At 42.1% G+C, this 22,559-nt stretch overlaps 1 protein-coding gene across 1 annotated transcript; it reads right to left on the minus strand.

The window, feature by feature from the left end:
- Window positions 1-849: 849 nt before the first annotated feature.
- Window positions 850-16,677, minus strand: NDUFS7 (NADH:ubiquinone oxidoreductase core subunit S7). Its single transcript, XM_089690746.1, has 8 exons — window positions 16,561-16,677; window positions 16,349-16,385; window positions 16,195-16,263; window positions 14,008-14,125; window positions 9,891-10,070; window positions 6,145-6,191; window positions 4,231-4,319; window positions 850-1,158 (listed from the first exon to the last, which is right to left on the minus strand). The coding sequence occupies exons 1-8, from the start codon at window positions 16,574-16,576 to the stop codon at window positions 1,061-1,063; spliced, it is 654 nt and encodes a 217-aa protein (XP_089546872.1). The 5' UTR covers window positions 16,577-16,677; the 3' UTR covers window positions 850-1,060.
- Window positions 16,678-22,559: the final 5,882 nt, after the last annotated feature.

The following is a 22,559-nucleotide window of genomic DNA, read 5'->3' on the forward strand; positions in this document are numbered from 1 at the left end:
TCTCTGCTGTCTAATGACAGCGGGAGCAAAGTTTCTGTGTGCACACCAGGCATGCACACAGTGGTAAACAAAGATATATGGATATATCTGCCCACCCTAGAAAGGGCATCATCCAGCTGTTGATTTACAGCTGCTAGATTACATTCTTACATACATTTTTTTTTTTTACCCAAATCACAAAGCTGTATGAATTAATTTGTCTTATATTGCTGAAACTTCCCTCTATAGCAGAGCTCTTGGCATCAATCTTGTTCCATACTTTGAAGCTTGTGTAATAGCATATCTCCCACTGGTCTCTGTGGCTCTTCTGGCCAGGCCCTAAGACACTGTTGAGTCTTGCAGTGACTAGCCATCAGACAGGTATATATAAACCTGCTTTCTTCACAGTGTAATGCCTTTAATTATGTTGGACCTCTGACAGGGTCATTTTAAAGCCAGTCAAGATCTAGCAATAATTTAAATAGTGAAAACTGCAATAATATTTGCATGGTAATTTTCTGCCACACTTACAGCTGTTAAATGCTAGAGGGAACAAGTTACTTTAAACTGTAGACCATTAGTGTTCATATGTATGGGATTTTTAACTCCTGAGGCAATGTTCCACCCGCACTACGAACATGCACTACCAATGGCATGCATCCCAAACTTTGGAAAACACTGCTGTCTAACACATGGTAAAGCATAGCAGATGAGAGAACTTGCAGACTGGTTATACTTGTGACAGAGAGAAACAGGTGTTCCAAGTTTTTTGGTTTTTTCACCTTGTTCTTATTATGGCATGTGAATTTGCCCAGGTGTACAAATATACTGCAAGGAATGTGAGCCATGAAAGAAATGGAAAAACACAAACAGTGTATAACTGCTTTTTAATGGTTTACTAAATGCATGTTATAATACAAGCCTGTGATTTAGGTTCCATCATAATGCAGATATTTCGGAGCAAACATTGCTTTGTGGCAGAAGAAAGTGCGCGATTACACTACTGCATCAAAGATGTACAAACCCTTCTGAATCAACCCTACTTTTAAATAAACTTAAAAAAAAAAAAACAAACACGTATTTATTTTCGATACCAGAGTCTGATTTTCTTTTCTCTTTTAATCTTCTTTTGGAGTTGCAGGATACCATACAAAAGAGCCTCAGCGGTGGGTGGGCAGCCTAGAGAGACAACACATGAAGGTGGTAAACACAGTCACAAGAATTAAATAAGCTCTTATACTAATTATGTTTACCCAAGGAATGAAGCTAGGTGGTAACTCACTATGATTTTTGTGAACATAATGTATCTTTCACAGAAGAAATAATAAAAAATATTACCTCACAGATATTCAATAAAAAAGGCAGAGTAAAGAATGTCTGAGCCAAGTGGAAAAAAAAAACACATCTCTGCAATAAAACACACATTTACCCATGTGTTGTCTTTTTAAAAACACTGCAAGAGGAGAAAAAAAATACCTGCTGATCCTGCCAGAAGTCTAGTAAGGTCCTTATCTTTTTGAACTAACAACTCTCACTTAGCAGCATTTCTCAACAGTAAATCCTAAGCGTTATTGTCAGTCACATCAGAATTCTCTTTTCTGTAAAAACCCCACCCACTTATCTTAAGAAGATGAGGAGGAAGGACAGTTTTCCGTAGTCCAGAAGGGATAAATGGGCAGAACTGACAATACAGGCTGAAAAATTACAATGCAGCAGAGGCACTGTCCCATAATCTCCAGTGCGAGATTAGGAGCAAATTCAGATTTCTGGCAGATCAACAAGCTATTTATCTGTGTATGCAGCATTTTTAAAGAGAAAAAAAAAATTTGAGAAATATGCATGAATGTTTTAATTACCATATTTTTCATACCATAAGATTAACTTTTTTCCCCCCTAAAAAATGGGGGAAAATGCCTGTGCGTCTTATTCCCACCACTGCCATGTTAGAATACCGGGCCAGCCGCTCGGCTCTCCTGTGCTCCTCGGTCCAGCGCTGTCCTCACTGTCTTCTCTCCCTGACGCCTGCATCTTTAATGTGGGCACCCAGCTGTGACAGCTTGCAACTGCACAGCCAGTGCTGCACTTTGTGAATGGTCCGGCAGTCTTCTGGGACCTGTCACATGTCCCAGAAGACGGGGAGGGAGGACAACTCCGTGGAAGTGGGAGTAGGTACCTGCTCTTCCCCCCCCAAAGGTCCGCAGTCTCTGGTCATCCCCTGTACTATGTCTGCAGTCTCTGGTCATCCCCCTTACTATGTCCACAGTCTCTGGTCATCCCCTGTACTATTATTATTATACAGGATTTATATAGCGCCAATAGTTTGCTCAGCGCTTTACAATATAAAGGGAGACAATACAGCAACAATACAGTTCAATACAAGAGGGTTAGGAGGGCCCTGCTCCTTGGAGCTTACAATCTAGGATTATGTCCTAGGTCTCTGGTCATCTCCTGTACTATGTCTGCAGTCCATTGGTTCAGAATATTTTTTTTCTTGTTTTCCTCCTCTAAAACCTAGGTGCGTCTTATGGTCAGGTGCATCTTATGAAGCGAAAAATACGGTAATTGGTCCAAATAAACACTTTAAGCAACTTCACAACAGTCAGCATGCTATGCGCTATAAAATGATCACAACACATCTTAAATTATACCTGTGTGAAGAAAAAAAGTGATTTTTAATACAGTATTTGGAGCTCTAAATGAGGCTGCATTAATACATTATGAGTGAGAGATTGCACATAGGCATGCCCATTCCTACATTCACTCTTTTCTAAATATGTGATAACAAAAAGGCGACAGATCACTGAACGTTAAAACGTGTCTAGATTCAGGGGGAATTTTTTGTGTTAAACACATGCATGCATACCACCAGTGGTGTATTTTGGTTTTGTGCTGCCCTAGGCAAGACTAAAATCGGGCACCCCCCGTATCTAAATTTGTCCCACCCCTTCCTGTTTAAGATCCATCCCTTCATCTGTAAACTCCACCCCCTTCCAATTTAGGCTCCACCTCTTCCTATTAGAGCTCTGCCCACTGACAACGATGGGGCGCTATTCCTCCCACTGACCTCAATAATGGGGCACTATTCCTCCCACTGACACCAACGATGGGGCACTATTCCTCCCACACACACCAATCAGAGAGAGAAAGAGAGAGAGAGAGAGAGAGGGGGGGGGAGGGGGGAGAGGAGGGAGAGAGAGAGGAGAGAGGGGGGGGGGGAGGGGGGAAGAGAGGGGGGAAGAGAGAGGGAGAGGGGGGAAGAGAGAGGGAGGGTGGGGGAAGAGAGAGAATACACAAGGCTGGCTAGAAGAGTGGGCGGCGGGAGGAGGGGCAGCTTTCTCTCTCCTCTCCCGTCTGTGTGAGGGGAAGTGGGGGGGAAACTGTCAGCACTGGGGACTGCATATGCTGACAGATCCCCTGCAGTGCTGGAGGGAGGGGGGGGGGGCGGCCGTGGGGGAGCAAACAGTAGCTGACCGTATGCAGGAGATGGATAGGGGAGGTGACTGGCGGCACATAGAGCAAACAAGAAATGCACGGTCCTCTATGTGCCGCCCTGCCCCCTCTCCAGCCGGCCCGGCTCCATGGCTGACAGGTTCTCTGTCTCCTTGCCCATCATTGTCGCCGAGCACACACTCAAACACGCCCGAGCACACCCCCTGGCCAAGCACAGCCCTTTGCAGCAACAGTACTGATCCCTACTGCCTGGGGGCAGTGCCGCCCCCGAGAAGTGCCGCCCAAGGCAGATGCCTTGTTTTCCTTGCGGCAGATACGCCCCTGCATACCACACTTGTAGAATATATTACCTCTAAAATATACAGTCTCAATACTTTCTCTCAGTTCTATTCCCCAGAAAGCCAGCTTTCTTGAAGCACGCTCCAGATTAAGGATCTAACTTATGGCCTAATATGCTTGCCTATCAATAAGAACCAAGTACACTCAGGTGCCTGTGCAGTATCCTGACTTTGTTTACTTATTTCTCACACAGATCAGCCCCTTGCTATCATTGCCCGATGCCAGAAAATTAACAGTCTAAGCGAATTATCACTGAGGAGGGGAAAACTTAAGCTGGCCATAGTCCGAGTGATTTTTGGTTGGTTCTAGATGAACAATAAAATAACCTGACAAGTGTTCTAATCCCTCTCCACTCTATCAAAACAAAAAGAAAAAAAAGATTTTAGTTATACTTTAAGAATATGGAACAAATGGGTATTTGTCCTAAAGTACAGAAAAAAAGAAGAAGAAGGATGTAGTTACCTGGAACATAGATATCAACAGGAACAATTCTGTCACAGCCTCTGACCACTGAATATGAATAATGATAGTAGCCTCCTCCATTGGCACAGCTGTGGGAGACACACATTGAATAAATTATATCTTATACACCGTTTGCACAGCTCCCTGAATTTTAGCTCATCAATTATTCACCATATAGTAACTGAAGTTCATTTAATACCTAAAAACGTTTCAATTACAGAACAAGCAAATAAAAATTAACTGCTTGGTCTTTCCTATATCCAAAACTTCCTTAGAGATGGAAATCACTGGCAGTTGAATAGTTGATAAAAAAAGATATCTGAAAAGGCAGACAGACAATCTGCACTAAATAGCTGTGTAAATTAGAGCCATCTCGGCATCCATCTAGTTGAAAATGTTCATGTCTGCAGAAGGATATGAGAGCAAAAACTAGAGGGAGTTATGACCATGTATGCATAGTACTTGTGTTCTACATGCAAAATATCCCACAGCAATGTACATACAGTGGTTTGGCAAAACAAGGCAATACGAAGAACTAATAAAAGAGCACCCAGTCAACATGAGTTTCAATCCAAAGCAACTTAAAAAAGGCCACATTGTATTCAGAGATGCGTTTAGATCAACCCATTTACGATTTTCAATTCAAAATATCAGGTGACAGCCATAAATATTGTAATAAAACTAGGAAAGAAATGCACACAACATGCATAGCCTTCCTCATAGAAAGCTCATTCCTCAGGGCCCCCTCTGCTCGCCTGTGTACTTCCACTGAATCCACCTCTCATACCAAACTGTATAAAAGGAATGCAATGCCAGCCAATGCTTGATGGTGCAATGCTTTAGAGGCTCCACAAACAAAAATAAATGCACTTTTTTTTACCTGCTAAAAAAATGTGCATTTATAATTTTTTCTTAATAGGCAAACATATTCTTTAAGATCGCTGTACTAACATAAGCAATGTTCATGCAGCAATCCTATTGTGCAGGGGGACTGCTCTCCCACTAGAACACACTGGTTGCAAGCACCAATCAAATACCAGTTTTCCAGCATGCTCATTCCACAAAAGCCTGCACACACAAGCCAAAAGACTATTGTAGCGGGTGACTTTGACCGATATTCAGGCAGTGTGAACCCAGCCTTACTGTGCGTTGACGTAACCCATGGTAAAACATGCGTTTTACCATGCTGTAATTAACAAATGCGAATAGTATGTTACATTAAAGTGTATATAACACCAATGATTTTTTTTTACCCCCAGTTGCTTCCTGTTGCTCTTTAAGATGTATATAAACCACAATGACACTATTCACAAAAAGGCTGTGTGTTGTCAGCCCACAAAAGGACTTTGGATCTGACTCCATTTCTGGGACATCAATAGGTATTTTTGTATACTTGCAGGATCTTCAAAGCAGATGAAACTTGGGGATATGTGCATGTGTTACAGAGATGCACTTCTAATTTGCTTCTTTTTTTTTTTTCCATTTTCACAGCAAAAATACACTTTAATGCCTTATAAAAACAGATTGTGTTTTTCTGGGTGCATCATGATGAAAAGTACGAAGAGCAAATGGATAAAACAGTAAGCTGTTGTGTGGCCCTCTGGACATACAGTGCGTCACACCTGAAGCCCCCTATATTTTTTAGGTTGACCACCACTACTCCTAGACAGTAAGCTTGTGGAGCAGAGTTATTGTGATGCTGTCAGCAGAAATTTTTTTTCAAGAAAGCAGACTGTCAGAAACACAGACAGTCAGGAACACAAGACAGAAGTGAAGTGAGAACAGGAGCTGAAAGCATTCAGCATCATCTGCTAAGACCAAAAGTAAAATGAAAGAATTTAGAGGTCCAAGAACGGAACATTATCGTAATGCAAAATACAAAAAGGACAGAGAGAAGTAGTGAGGGAAACCTACCTGCCCATGGACACTACATAACGTGGCTCAGGCATCTGATCATAAACCTGTGTGTAGTAGAAGATATACATATTACAATCTGAAAACCAACTTTGTCAATGTATACAATGATAAGTTACAAACTTAAAATGTAAGCTCATGCTAAACATACTCCCACCCCCATTCTATTTAACCCTGTAAAGAAAATATCTGTATACTTACCTATTTTGAAGTCACTCCAATCTAGTCTCCAGCAGCAGCTTCTGTGTACAGGAGAGTTCACCAACAATGACTGATTTAATATGGGGCATCCGTTGTTGGCTGTCCCTCCTCAGAAGCCAACACTGACAGCTGATCCTGGAACTGGACCAGAGCTGCTTCAGATTAGACAAGTATACCGATCTTTCTTTTACAGGGTTAGATAGAATAGCCTTAGAACGGGAGTGGAAATAGTTTTAACCTTAGTTAGGTTTTGCCTGAAACTTCACTTTAATATATGTGAGGAACTTGTATTAGACTAAGTATTCATAATGTCTCCTTTAACCGTTTGCCGCCCGCCCTATGGCCGAATGGTGGCCGGCAAATGTCATCAGCGTTCCAGTTGGACGCCATATGGTGTGCTCCCACACATGCGCAGATTGCGCTCCTGCAGAGCCGCACAGCAGCGCGATCTGTCACCGGCCGTGTACCTCGGACACGGCCCATGACAGATCTGAGTATCGGCCCCGTTGCAGGTACCATGTGACCTGCTGTGACCAATCACAGCAGGTCATATGACAGTTGTATACAATGGATGGATTCATTCATGCCATCCATTGTATACTAGTGTCTAGCTGTGAATGGTCATAGCTAACCACATGCACATGTCATGTGATTAGCTGAGGCCAAAATCGCAGCCAAGCACAAAAAAAAAGAATCAATGTCATTCAGGTAAAATGCTTGCTTATAGCAAAGTAATTCTTTGCTATAAGCAAATTGTGTAAAAAAAAAAAAAATACTGATCACTTCCCCAAAGTAGTACAATGTTCCTATGGTAACATTGCACTACTTTGGTCATAGTGAAATAAGAAACGAAATGTAATAAAAAATTAAAAAAAAAAAAAAAAAATTATATATATATATATATATATATATATATATATATATATATATATATATATATATATATTTTTTTTTTTTTTTTTCTTTTTCATACTGTCACCAGTGTCCCTGATCACCGCCATGCCAGTTATATGACGACGCTGTACTGCACTGGTGACAATATGTAAAACAAAAAAATAGTGAAACTAATTTTTTAATCTTCCGAAAAATGACAAAAAAAATACAACTTCAAAAAACTCGCCATGCCTCTTATGAAGTACGTCGGACTGTCTACTCTGCAAAAAGGGGTCATTTGGGGGATATCTATACTGTTCTGACATTCTTGGACCTCAAGAAATTAGATTGGCTGTCAGTACTTCAGGATTGATCAATATTCAGATCTATATCATAGTTTGTGAACTCTATAACTTTCCTACAAACTAAAAAATACATCCTAATTTGGGTTATTTTCACCAAAGACATGTAGCAGAATACATCTCGGCCTAAATTTATGAAGAATAATTATTTATTTGCAAACTTTTATAACAGAAACAAAGAAAAACGTGTGTTTTTTTCAAAATGTTTGGTCTTTTTTTGTTAATTTAGCAAAAAATAAAAACCCAGCGGTGATTAAATACCACAAAAAGAAAGCTCTAGTTGTGTGAAGAAAATGATAACATTTTAGTTTTAGTACAAGTTGTATAACCGCGCAATTGTCATTCAAAGTGTGAGAGTGCTGAGCCTGAAAAATGGCCTGGGCAGGAAGGTGTAAAAGTGCCCGGTATTGAATTGGTTAATATGTCACATTTGAACAGGATTTAAATTTGGGGCAAAGAAGAGCAAATATTTGACTATGAATTTGTTTCAATGCCTATAACACTGTGCCCTAGTTTGGTGCTGTGCATTTCCTGAATCATAAGACTAGTAGTTCTAGGCTACCTGTTCCTAAGATATCCAATTTTGAGTATATCTGGCCATATATTACTCTGATGTCCCCATCCACACATTCCAGGTGGATGGGGAATCCTCATCACTGTGTCACTGTATTCAGACAGCGGGACTCTCACACTGTCAGAATACACCAATCAAGAGGACGTTTTCCAACAATCCCGTTCATGAAAAGTCAATCGTAGACTGATTTCTCATGAACGAGAAAATGGATCGGATACAGTATGTGGGTTTCTGAAACATTTTTCAGAAATGTACAACCATGAAGAAAGAATCTAAGTTATCCTGAAAGCTTGCATCTGTATTAAATCTTAAAATGCAAGTTCATCTTTTTTTTTTTTGAGAAAAGTGTATACCCTACACCCTTCTCATCACCTGCTGGATTTAGCTCTGTGGGTGATCAGCGGTCCCTGCCGAAGCAGCAACTCAGGGATATGAAAGCCATGCTCTTCTTTCCCATCTTTCCTCAGGGCTTCTAGGATGATCAGAGCAAATTTTGATTGGTCAAAGTTGTCATGTTCTGATCCATCCCAGAAGAAGGGGGGGGGGGGTTGGAAAGGAAAGATTGGAGGATAAAAGATCTCAACTAATTTTGGAGCCATCAGCACAAGGGCCACATCACATTAACTGTAAGTTACATACCTTGTGCTGATTTTTTTTTTTTTAAATCATTTTTTAATAAACTAAAGCTTTAAAGTAGTTGCAAAGATTATTTCTTTTTAATTAACATGAAAATGAGCTGGTTGCATTCCTAAATGCACAGAATACATCCAGATAGTAACATCTATAGGTAGTAATACAAGGGATTGTTGATCCAGGAAATATCCGATTGCCTTTGGGGACCGGGAATTATTTTTTCCACCGCTGGAGCAAATTAGACCAGGATTTAGTGGGATTTTTACCTACCTCTGAATCAACTGTGAGCATAGTGTTCTGTATATGCAGGTATTCTATTTATTTTTTTTTTCTGTTAGTTGAACTAGATGGCCTTGTGTCCTTTTCAAACAGACTATGTAATTGTTCCTTTATGGTCTTGCAACCAACTGCATAAATGGTCTAAAATTTCTAGCACTTTCTATAGCTTTTTTTAATCTTGTTAGCGCTTGATTATAGCATATAGCATGTGTATAGCATGGTGAGCAATAGGAAAGGGCATTCAATAAACTTATGATGAAGTGGGCCATTAGTGGAGGGACTATTAGGTAGCTACTGGTATCCTTGCCACAGCCTTAAAAGTATATATAAAAGGCAAACCTCTTCTTTGTGTGTCCTTTTGACTGCTCACCAGAATCTAATATGTACAAGATGAATAGTAAGGAAGGAAAAATCCAAAACGAGTTGCCACCAGAACTGGAGGAGAAAGCATCCAATGTGGACATTTGTTCCTGTGACAAATGTCTAAAAGGAGGGAAACATCTCAATTTTCTTCTCACTTCCTGCTGTATCTACAGGACAGAAAGTGAAGAAAATTCTTTCAAAATGAGATGACAAAAAGAAAAATCCTGATATGGGTTTAACCATTCCCTACTCAATCAAAAAATGAAAACAAAAGAAAAAAAATGTTGGCTTTAGATGCATTTTAACGAAGATAAATTTCCAAGTGCCATTTTACAGTACCATTTAAAAACTCAATATTCACAGCATACACCCACATTTTCCACTGTTAGTCAGAGTAACTTGCTTTTCAGGAACGTATACATGCTTGAAAACAAAGCTTGGTTTACAGACAGTATTATCACCTTTCTTAATGCAGGGGCCATCTTATTTGTAAGTGTTCCAGCCACAATCATAACATCCGCTTGCCTTGGACTAGCACGAAAAACTACTCCAAACCTGTCCATGTCATAACGTGGAGCAGCCATGTGCATCATTTCTACAGCACAGCATGCCAACCCAAAAGTCATAGGCCACAAGGAACTCTACAGGGATAAAAAAAGAAGCATATATATTAGATGTTCATCCATGTCATTTTTCACTCTTACACCTGCAACACAGTTCATGAAGCAGAGTGTAATAGGAGTATATTGTTAGAGACAAATTCTGCCTACACCACTCCCCCCCAAACACAAATCAGTACTTCCGTTTCTCCCACTTTCAGGACAATTATCAGAAAATGGTGAGAAATGAAAAGGATCTGTCAAATCCAGAGGAAGACCTCTGTAGGTGACAAATTGCAGCCTTTACTTAATGCAGGCAGCAAAAGATGGCAGCCAGTGTTACAGTCTGATGCTGATTTTAGTAACTTTAAAATTCACTTAACCTCAGATAGCAAAAAAACAAAGTTTTTTCAAGTCATGCAAGCAAGTCTTCATTGCTTGCCAGTTGTCTTGTGTGCTGCGTTTTGCAATTTCCTCCCGAAAGGAATATAAATACATTTGTTTGGTGGTGATGGGTTACAAAAAATGGTTTTAAATGTTGTCAGTGAAGCAATATATCTGGGTTACAGGCAGCAATAATAAAGCCAACCAAGAATTTACCTCTTTAGCATTAGCCAAAGTTAAAATAAAACGTTTTGGTTGCAGTTACAGTTTTATTGAGTGTCCAATGATCATTTGTAAAAAAACAGTTAAGTTAATTTACACTCTTACTAGCCATTGATTCCTCACAGTAACTTGCACTTCTAGGTCCAAACATGGAAAACAAAAAAGTCACCATGTAAAGGGGCTTCAGACTGGCCAACTGTTGGTGCTTATCACCCAAGCTCCCGCCCCCTCTTACTGATGTACTTCAAAGACAGCAGTGATATATCACGAGACATAACGACAGGCGTCTTCGGCAAACATTGCCATACACAAAATTGGACAAGCTGTAGCAGTCATTTGTGAAAGCCACATATTACACATCACTAATATGCCAGCTTCTCTTAGCACTTCTCCTTGGATGCACCACAGAGTTGGACCCATCTTTTTGTATATTAGATCTGTAACATTCTGCTCTGTCAGCCAAGATTAACAAGATGTCTTCTATAGTATACCAATCTCCCTTTCCATGCCCCACTCCATATCTCTACCCAGCTGAGTACGCTTGCAGGTTACCATCAGTCCCAGGGTCATTAGTACTCACTCAGAGAGCTTGGTCTTGCCCATCAGACTTTATGCATCTAGCTCACAACTCCCTTCAAGTTGTTCCAGAGACAGGACTGCAGTAGCTGCATCTCAAGACTCTGTACACTTCTCCTAGTCCTTCTGGAGTATAAGTACTCACAACAGAGGACACTTGGCCTGGCCTAAAAGGCCTTTTGCATCCCGATCCCAGTATACTAGACCATGGGAATGATTTACTAAAACTGAAGAGTGCAAAACCTGGTGCAGCTCTGCATAGAAAACAATCAGCTTCCAGATTTTGTCAAAGCTTAATTGAACAAGCTGAAGTTAGAAGCCGATTGGCTATCATGCAGAGCTGCACCAGATTATGCCCTCTCCAGCTTTACTAAAATCAACCCTATGTCCCCAGTCTACTTAGACCATGTTTTGAGTTAGGATGACTACAGCTGGTTCTTCGACTATCTTACCTGGGCCTTCTGCCCTATGCAGTAGCCGACATCTGCATGGCTGTGGGGTGTGTGGCTCCCATGCTTAAAAGGAGACCTGATACCCAACTATGTAATTCCCTATTACTACACTATTTTGGGACAGAGCCACCTAGTGGTAGACTAGATAACTGCACCGGCTTAAAGTGGAAATTCACTCTCTCAATCACCATTGACCATTTTGAATACTTACACTGTTGGCATTAGTAAATACAGAGGAAAGTATATTATATTTACTTGTTTTAAACTATTTTTTTTTTTGCATTTCTTCAGTTACTTTCTGGTTTCTTGCCTAAGCACATGAAGTCATACATCCCAGGAATCTTCTGGAGGGAAGGAGGTTTTCTCAGCTAACTATGCCTTCCTGCTTGTATGCCTGAATTAAGAGCAGATGGATTCGAGGAAGTCAATGCTACATGAATCATCTACCCTTACTCAAGATGGCCACAGCCAGAAATGCTAGGGGGTGTTTTTCAAAGTGATTTCCCAGCAAAATAAAGCATGAACAAAATAATTAGCAACACCTCATCTGGAATATGCAGTTCAGTTTTGGGCACCAATTCACAAAAAAAAAGAAAAAGAAGATAATCGGGGAACTGGACAAAGTGCAGAGAAGGGCAACCAAACGGATAACATACATGGAGGAGCTCAGCTATGAGGAAAGATTAGAGGGACTGAATTTATTCTCTCTTGAGAAAAGGAGATTAAGGGGGAATATGATCAACATGTATAAATACATCAGTGGTTCATATAGTGAACTCGGTGTATAGCTGTTCACCCTGAGGTCATCACAGAGGACAAGGGGGCACTCTTTACGTCTGGAGGAAAAGGAATGTAATCTCCAAACACGGAAAGGTTTCTTCACAGTGAGAGCTGTGAAAATGTGGAATAGACTCCCTCAAGAGTTGGTTCTGGCCAGCTCAGTAGATTGCTTTAAAACAGGCCTGGATTCTTTTTTAAATGTACAGAATATAACTGAGTCTAATATTTATTAGGTAAAGTTGATCCAGGGAATATCCGATTGCCTCTTGGGAGAACAGGAAGGATTTTTTTTCCCTGCAGGAGCAAATTGGATCATGCTTTGCTGGGGGTTTTTTATTTGCCTTCCTCTGGATCAACTGTAGGTGTAGGATTGTATATATAGGATGGTATAATTTTTTCCCCATTTAATGGTTGAACTAGATGGCTGTGTGTCTTTTTTTAAACCAGACTATGTAAACTATGAGAACATGCACGAATAGGGTCGTTTGCTTTGAATACTAAAAATTAATTAATAGCATTTTTGCTCTGTGGTACTCAGAGGCAGTGTAGCCTCTTTATAGGCAGATAGAAAAACAGATTTTACACCAGACACCTGCAAGTCAGCATTTATAGTGGAAAAAGGAAAGTGCAGAACAGCCAGCCATTTGGGCTTTGCTGTATTGAGCAGTGTTGTAAATGTAACAAGTGGATCATGCTGACTGGAGGAGAGAGAATACAGATAACTGCTTCTTATCACAGCCTTGACCATACTGTATTACTTTAACAGCAGTGAAGAAATGACAATTGCCAGTACCTGTAGCTGTGGAGTCAGGGTTAAAAGAAAAAAATTGCCTTAAAAGAATTACAATTTTTTTTGCGGGGTTCTAGTTTAAGTAGTGTAGTTCAAAAGTGTGTGTTTGCTGTCTACCTACTCTTTAAAGCAAACCTGAACTTTGCCCCCTCCCCAGCTGCATATACTCCCATCTTCTTTACTCCCCTGCTCTCCATTCAGCCTCCAAGAGCAAAAAAAGGAAGTTTTGTGCAAAGTTTGAGTTGCTTTAGTTAGAGCTTACAGGGTACTGAAGACTCTCCCCTTGGCCGCATGTGACTGCACCGATGCATTCACCAACAACAAGCAACATCATGTGAGAGAGATGGCATGACACACATGCTCTTCCATATATATTAGCACAGAATATTTTATTGACCACAGCAGCCAGAGGAGTGAGGGAAGAATGAATACATACTGCTGGGATGAGGGCATAAAAGTGTACTTGCATGGGCAAAGCAAGGGCTTTTTTTTAAAGTATTACTGTTTGGACCGAGTAGGAGGAGGTTATTGCCTCTGCTATATTGCTCTTGCTTTCCAATTTGGGTATATCCCTGTACTAAACAGAGACAGAAAAAAAAGACGAAGGATAAAAACCACCACTATTTAAAAACATTAAGCAGAAAGTGTACCCCCCTCCAAAAAAAATGCACATATGTAAAATGCAAGAGCAATAAATAAATAAAATATTAGAAAATGCAAGCAGAAAAAAAAAAAACAAAAAACACAACATACAACACCACCATCACAATACTACCCTTCGTGCCCAGTTCACCAGATCATCGAGTTTGGTTACTATAAATTCCCCTTTTCCACTTGGTGCTGATGGTTTTGTTGCAGTGACAGCACTACTTTGCTGTCTCGCTGGCAAAGTGCTAAAACAGACAAGAAATATTATATATATGAATAAAAGTATTATGAACAAAAAAAACAATACAATAGGATGTGTACTTCTGCCTACCCAGTCCTAAAAAAAAATAGCCCTGCCAGACAACAAAGCCAGGTTGGGGACCTGGGGATCATCGTTTTTTTTTTTTTTTTTAAATACACATCTTTTTGCAGGTAAAAACACTGTGCATTTATTATTTTTGTTTACTTGGAGGCTGTAAAGCATTGCACTGGTGATCAGCAGATTGCTGGTGACATGCAGGACTCCTGCAGACTTGTCAGTGTATCTCTTGTACCTCATACGGGCAAACAGATACACACTGACAGGAAGAAGAATGAATTACCACAGTGCCGTGGTAGTTCATTGAGAACTACAAGCTGACAGCTGCAAAGGCTGCTGGGACTTGTAGTTTTCCCATTCACAGAATACTGTGAATGGATGACGTGGCTGGGCAGGAGGAGCCCTGCATGGTTGTATTTTCTTTAGATAGTGGCAGAGAGTGGGGGGAGAAGATCCCCTGTTCGCTGTCAAAACAGGGACTCTGGGTTAGTACAAATGTGGCATGTTACACCCCTGAATATGGGTGCAACCTGTAACAAAAGTTGAACTTATCCTTTAATTGAATGTCACAGTGACACACGGAGCGATTATATCTGTGTCCGTTAACCACTTGCCCTCCAGAGGATTTACCCTCCTCCCCCACTTCCTGACCAGGCCATTTTCTGTGATATGGTGCTGTGTTACTTTAACTGACAATTGTTCGGTCATACAATGCTACACCCAAATGAAATTTACATCCTTTTTTTTTTCCACAAATAGAGCTTTCTTTCTGTGGTATTTGATCACCTGTGCGTTTTTATTTTTTGTGCTATAAATACAAAAAAAGACTGACAATTTTGAGGAAAAAAAAAAAACATTATTTTTGACTTTTTGCTATTAACCATGTCCAGTAAAAAAAATTTAAAAATCAAAAAATTTAGGCCAAAATGTATTCTGCTACATGTCTTTGCCAATCCCAATTTATTGGTTTACGTGAAAGTTATAGTGTTTACAAATGGTGGTATATATACTGGATTTTGTTTGTTTTTTTTACTAGTAATGGCAGCGATCAGCAACTTATAGCAGGACTGTGGCGGGCATTCTGACACTAAGGGGAACTGACTTGGTGTCACTGATATCCCCAGTGACACCAATACAGTGCTAATAAAAAGCACTGAGACTGTACTAATGGCACTAGGCATGAAGGGGATAACATCTGGGGCGATCAAAGGGTTAACTGTGTGCGGTTTCACTATGGGGGCTGTGTGTGCTTCACTGTAAGCACTGTTTTGTATGGCTCTGCTATGCAGAGCTGACAGAGGAGAGATCTGTGTTGTTTACATACAGGTCTCTCCCCCCATCAGACTTAGCCAGCGAGTAATCACCAGCTAGGATTGACAGCTGAGGCTGCAAATGGCGGCACAGGTAGGGCGCGCCCCTTACCGGAAACTGCAAAATCACATATACATATATAACACATGTGATTTTGCCCACCCGTGCTGCCCTGTAGCAGTATTTCTGCTATAGGGCGGTGGGGAACTGGTTAATGTCCGCATCATTTTTTTGGATAGAATAAAACCTATTTTTTTCTGATGATAAAAAAAAAACAGAACGGACGAAAATCAGATTTAAACAGACATGAACTGATGAAAAATTGACGTGAACTGATCTGTTTTTTTGTTGGAAAAACATTACTGAACTGATGTTAAAAAAAAAAAAATGGAACACCCGTGTTAAAGGGACCTTACTGGTAAAACACAGTCTGGTATGGATGTAAGTGCCTTCTGTAAATGAGGCCTCGCAGGGAAAACTGGCAACCCTCCAGCTGTTATGAAACGGCATGCCTCTGCCTTTGGGAGTCACGCTTGTATTAGTCAATCTTGCAATGCTTCATGGGACTTGTAGTTTGGCAACAGCAGGAGGGCCGCCAGTTTGACACCCGTGTGGCTTAGAGGGAACTTCTAGGACTGTTGATGTGTACCTGAAAATATTTTGTACTACAGATGCAGTAATCACCTGATGCTGTTTTTGTTGTCTGCTGCCGGTTGCCAGACCCGAGTATGAAGAGCTGCCAGGCAGGGTGTTCTGTATGATGTGGACAGAGAAGTAGAACGTTAATGTGCACAGTTCCAGAGAACAGAAATGAGAACTATCCGTGCATAATACTCACCGAAAGGCCTGGAAGCAGAGCAGAGACAGCCGGGGAGCTGCAACACACAGAAACCATCGTCACTTGTATGCTCTTCCATAAAACCAGATAAGCGAGGAATAGTGAGAGACCCAGCAACACACATCACCCTGATTGTCGTCATACTGCCCACCAATACACACCACATCGATGTCCTTCATAAACCGAACACAACAATCCCATAACCTTCTTACCTGTCAGCGCCGCCATCTTAGGACAGGACGCCCCCTTAGCGCTTCCGGAAAATGTACGCCAACTAAAGGTTCCGCCGGACAACTGCCAGGAAGCTTAGGTTCCGCATACTAAACGTCACTGTCAAACATATGCAATTTCCGGGAGCGAGTAGTGTAACTGTACCAGTCCAACGTCCGCACTGGACGTGACAGTTTAGTGTTTGCCAGTAATCTGTAAATGTATATGATGTGTGGAGCACTTGAAACCATTACTACCAAATGTCGTGGGACCTCTGTTCAACCATACATCACAAAGAGGAATTGTGAGGAGTATTATAAACATTACAGTGTGGTATTGAAGTCAAATATGCAAATAATCACTGACAGGATTTTTCCCAATCACCTCTGTTATAAACGACTCTGCTAGCCCGTCAGCAGTAATCTAATCTGAGCTGCACATGCACAGCTCAGACCACATTAAAGCGGAGTTCCACTCATCCTGTCAAAAAATAAAAGCATTTACAAAAACTGTAGCTGCTGACGTTTAAAAAACAGCCACTTACCTGTCCCTCGGTCCTGTGGTGTGTCCCCCGCAGCCCATTTCACCTGCCGTCCTGGATTTTTGGAGGCTGGCATCTTCAGTGTGGGCACCCGGCTGTGACAGCTTGCGGCTTCTCAGCCGAGTACCCACTGCACATACGCGAGTAGCGCTGCGCTTCATGAATGGTCCTGTAGTCTTCTGTGACCTGTCACGTGTCCCAAAAGACTACGGGGAGGGAGGGGGAGGACACCCTCCGTTTCTGATCACCTAGGCAGTCCGACCGCAATTGGGAGCCGGTACCTGTCAAATATGGGTACCCGCCCCCCAAAGGTGCCAATCCTTAATTCGGAGCAGTCCTTAAAGCAGAACTTCCCCTTTTGGGTGGAGCTCCACTTTAACAGCACCCGCTGCATGCTGTAGTGAACTGGTACCCAAGGGGCACCTCATCCCTTCAAACCCGAACACATATTAATTACACAGGTTCTGTGGCTGATTAAGGTGGTAATTAAACTCGGTGCTTTATCTGCCCACTTGCCCTCCAGAGGATTTACCCCCCCCCCCCCCTCCTTTCCTGACCAGGTCCTTTTTTGTGAGCTGACCCGTGAGCTCTGGCTTTTGTTTTTAACGTGACAACATTGTCATCTTGTTTTTATTGGTGTTTGGTGAAGGTATTTTTGTGTTTTGAGCTTAGTGATTGTTATGCTTTTGATAATATTAAATAAAACTGTTTCATTTTTTCTAGAAGCCACAGTAGTTCTCTCTGGGGCCTTTTTAATCACTTGCACACCAGAGGATTTCCCCCCTTCCTGATCAGGCCTTTTTTTTTTCAATACGGTGCTGCGTTACTTTAACTGACAATTGCGCGGTCATGCAACACTGCACCCAAATGAAATTTATGTCCTTTGTTCCCAAAAGAGCTTTATTTCGGTGGTATTTGATCGCCTCTGTGGTTATTTTTTGCGCTATAAACAAAAAAAGACTGACAATTTTGAGAAAAAAAACATATGTTTGACTTTTTGCTATAATACATATCCAGTAAAAAAATTGTAAAAATAACAATTCTTCATAAATTTAGGCCAAAATGTTTTTTGCTGTCTTTGGTAAAAAAAAAATCCTAATACGTGTAAATTAATTGGTTTATGTGAAAGTTATAGCGTTTACAAATGGTGGTTTAGATACTGGGATTTACATTGTTATACTAGTAAGGGCCGCAATCAACGACTTCTTGTGGGACTGCGGCGAGCATTCTGGTACTGGGGGGTAACTGACTAACTGCCACTGACATCTCCAGTGACACCAATACAGTGATCAGTGCTAATAAAAAGCACTGACACTGTACTAATGGCACTGGGCAGGAAGGGGTTAACATCTGGGACGATCAAAGGGTTAACTGTGTGCTATGTGTGTTTTACATTATGTGCTATGTGTGTTTTAGTGAGGAAACAAGCTGCTTTGTCTTGCTTTCCTGTGCAGAGCAAGACAAAGCAGCCTCTTCGTGCTGACAGGGGATAGACCTGTGTTGTTTACATTGGACCTCTCCCCTGTCGGCTCCACTGACGATCACTGAGTCCCGGACGAGAATCCAGGGACCCGGTGATTGACACGCCAAGAAGCCAATAGCAGCACGGGCAGGGGGATATAAAGATAGATATAGATTATATATATATATATATATACACAGGGCTTGAAATTTCAGCTCGCCAAATGCGAGGGGAAATCCCTTTGTGGCGAGTGTGACGGACGCAAGATCGCTGCCACCAATATGTGACTATCCCACGATCGCTGTCACCAATATGTGACGAACGCGGCGTCAGACCCCAGCCCTTCTCACCAAACTCGTGACCGAAGGACTAGCCAATCTAAAACCGCGAGGTCACTTGCGTAACAATGCCACACCCAGCTGTACCCTGCACAATGATTTTCCAGCTAATTGAACCATAATCTATGTACCGGCAGCCTGAGCGATTGTTACTGGGTCAGGTTAATTACGCAATTAAGCCTTCACACTGCCACCACCTCCTTTTTGTACAGAGAAAGAGGAAACTCAGCAATATCAGCAATAACACTATTATGGTTGATATAATCGTCTGTATAACACGGTCACTCCAGGCCAGTTATACAGAGGGTTAAACAAACAAAGTAGCGCTCTTTTTAGAGGCAGGAATTTGTAAATTGCAATTAATAGCTATAGAAAAAGTTCAACACTTACAGAAGGAAAGATTTATTACTAAAAGGTCAAAAAGGGTGGCTTTCAATGGAGCGGGTGGCTTGCAATGCCCCGGGGATCGATTTGCATTCCACTTGCGCTCCAAGCCTCGTTGTGAAGCCGACTTCCGGTTTCCGACTTCCGGCTTCTTCTTCGGCACCGCCATTACACTGGCAGCGCCGCTGAGGGGACAGGTGCAGGAGAGGTCCGCTCTCCTCTGCTGAGAGGAGACACCTGCTCTCCACCACCACGGGGGGCATGACGAGATGCCCGCTCTCCACCACCTTGGGGGACACGAGGAGAGGCCCGCTCCCCACCGCCTTGGGGGACACGAGGAGAGGCCCGCTCTACACCACCTTGGGGGACACAAGGAGAGGCTCGCTCTACACCGCCTTGGGGGACACAAGGCCCGCTCTACACCACCTTGGGGGACACGAGGAGAGGCCCACTCTACAGCGCCTTGGGGGACACAAGGCCTGCCCTACACTGCCTTGGGGGACATGAGGAGAGGCCCACTCTACACCGCCTTGGGGGACACGAGGAGAGGCCCGCTCTACACCGCCGTGGGGGACAGGTGAAGGAGAGACCCGCCAACGGTTCACATCCCTACACCCGCCAGTTTAAGGTAAATGACATTTTGTGTGCTGCGCTCTGGGGGCAAAATGATTTAGAAAAGAGTAAAAAAAAAACACCAACAATGTTAAAAAAAAAAAACAACCACGCCATTTTAGTGCTGCTCTTTGGGGCCTAAATATTTCAAAAAGTAAAAAAGAAAATAAAAAAACAAAGCACAGCACACCTTTGCACAATCAGCTACAAATTTCATTTAAAATAAGAAAAAATATTTTCAATAAAATTGATAGCTGACTATGCATAGGAACCCATGTGCTGAAGAAGTACTAACTACTTATTGGCAAAAAAAGTAAAAAAAGAACACCAACCAAGCAAGCAGCCGTGCTCCGCCCTGCAGAAACAAGCTCCTGAAAGGCAGCCCAGCCAGTAGACACACCGAGCCACCAGAGGAGCCTTCAAGCAGACCAGCCTTCAATCAGGCCAACCTTTAATCTGAACTGCCATTAATCTGAAATGCCTTTAATCTGAACTGCCTTTAATCTGAAGTGGCATTAAACTGAAGTGGCGTTAATCTGAAGTGGTGTTGAGCTGAACTGCCTTTGAGCTGAACAACTGCCTTTGAGCTGAACAGCTGGCGTTGGGCTGAACAGCTGGCGTTGGGCTGAACAACTGCCGTTGACCTGAACAACTGCCGTTGACCTGAACAACTGCCGTTGATCTGAACTGCCTTCAATGTGAACTGCAGTTAATGTGAACTGCCATTAATGTGAACTACCTTTAATGTGAACTGCCGTTGAGCTGAACTGCCTTGTTTATTCTGAACTGCCTTGTTTAATCTGACCTGCCGTTGAGCTGACCTGCCGTTGAGCTGACCTGCTGTTGAGCTGACATGCCTTTTATCTGAACTTCCTTTAATCTGATCTGCTGTTGAGCTGAACCTGCCTTGTTTAATCTGAACTGCCGTTAATCTGAACTGCCTTTGATCTGAACTGCCTTTAATCTGAACTGCCATTGAGCTGAACTGCCTTGTTTATTCTGAACTGCCGTTGAGCTGACCTGCCTCTGGGCTGACCTGCCGTTGATCTGACCTGCCGTTGATGTGACCTGCCGTTGATGTGACCTGCCGTTGATGTGACCTGCCGTTGATGTGACCTGCCGTTAATCTGACCTGCCTTTAATCTGAACTGCCATTAATCTGCCTTCAAGCAGACCAGCCTTTTAAGCAGGCCATCAATCAGACCAGCCAGCAGACCAGACTTTAATCAGGCCATCAATCAGACCAGCCATCAATCAGGCCAGCCATCAATCAAGCCAGCCATCATTCAGGCCTGCCATCAATCAAGCCAGCCAGCCATCAATCAAGCCAGCCAGCAGACCAGCATTTAATAGGCTCAGCCAGCAGAAAGGCCTAGACCAGCCCTGACAGTGCAACTAGCATGATCATGTCATGGAGGATCTTCTTCAGCCTGAGTCATCTGTGGCAGCCCAGACGTAATACAAAAAAGTGGTCCTAATTTCCAGTATTCAACCCATATCTCATGTCTGTGAGTTTTTCCTTATTTTTTTTTGGTCTCCTTGTTTACACTGCAACATGAAACAGAGCAAATTAAGATTTTTTTTACAGAAAAAGATCATCCTACTGTTGTGGAGTCCCAGTCAAACCCTATATAAAAGAGAATGAATCAATAGCTAATTAAGTTGCTAGTTGTAGTTTGCCACAAACTTCCTCTGCCGTAATAACTAAAAAGACAAATGATGGTGATGCTGGAAAGAACAACACTGTTTTAGTACACATTGACTGGATCAGTTTTCATGGCTTGCTTACTCCAAGGAAAATGATACAGTTATATGTAAAGTTTGCAGTCAGTTCCCCCAAATTTCAGATGAAAAATGGGCAAATGGCGTAAAAACTCCATTTAAAAGGAAACCTTTGTATGGCATGACAAATGTAATAAACACAAAGAGAATATTGATAAGGCAAAGGCTAGAGACAACCCTGAAGTAGACCTTTAGCTATGTGTATCAGAAAAAAAGGACACTGCAATGTTTGAGCACATGACACACACGTTTAACATTGCTTATTACGTAGCTAAATGTGAAAAGCCAATTCTAGATTTCCCTGATTTAGTAACATTGAGTGCCAAACTAGATATGCCAGTTCTGCAGAAATATGGAAGTAATGTTCAATGCAAACAATTCATTCATGACTGTTGGACTTGCAGAATACCAAGGCTAATACTTACCCCTAATCCATAAAACCACCACCACCCTTCAAAACCTTCCCCACCCAAATGACCACGCGACTCTCTTTCTGGTGTAAAAAACCGGCCATAGCAGCCATTTATTTAACATAATTCAAACATTACACTTCTTACAGTAAACTTAATTGATACCTGACAGTAAGATCCCAGCCGGGTCCAAGGTCTTCGAAGGCAGCATTACTCCCATCACAAACTCGGCTGTATCTGACACCCAATGAAAGGCCCCCAGCCGCTACTACACAGCCTCAGGGACAATACTACAGTTATGTAGTCCCAGATACAGCCAATGAACTCCCACATTACCAACATGGCCTTATAATTGGGAAGGGACACCCATACCTACGATGGGCCCAACCCATAATTCACCAAATTGTCACTCCAACACCGCCTTCAAAGACCCATCGACCCCTGCCACAGCACACGAGTGTGAACCCTTACA

Source organism: Staurois parvus, unplaced genomic scaffold, assembly GCF_062004578.1.
Source record: "Staurois parvus isolate SC_StPar_1 unplaced genomic scaffold, SC_StPar_1.0 ptg000541l, whole genome shotgun sequence".
Classification (NCBI taxonomy): domain Eukaryota; kingdom Metazoa; phylum Chordata; class Amphibia; order Anura; family Ranidae; genus Staurois; species Staurois parvus.

Coding starts and splice junctions, on each gene's coding strand:
- NDUFS7 (XM_089690746.1), bottom strand. Junction 16,264..16,348: donor CTCTGCTTCCAGGCCTTTCG/GTGAGTATTATG, acceptor CACATCATACAG/AACACCCTGCCTGGCAGCTC. Junction 14,126..16,194: donor GACAACAAAAACAGCATCAG/GTGATTACTGCA, acceptor TGTCTGTTTTAG/CACTTTGCCAGCGAGACAGC.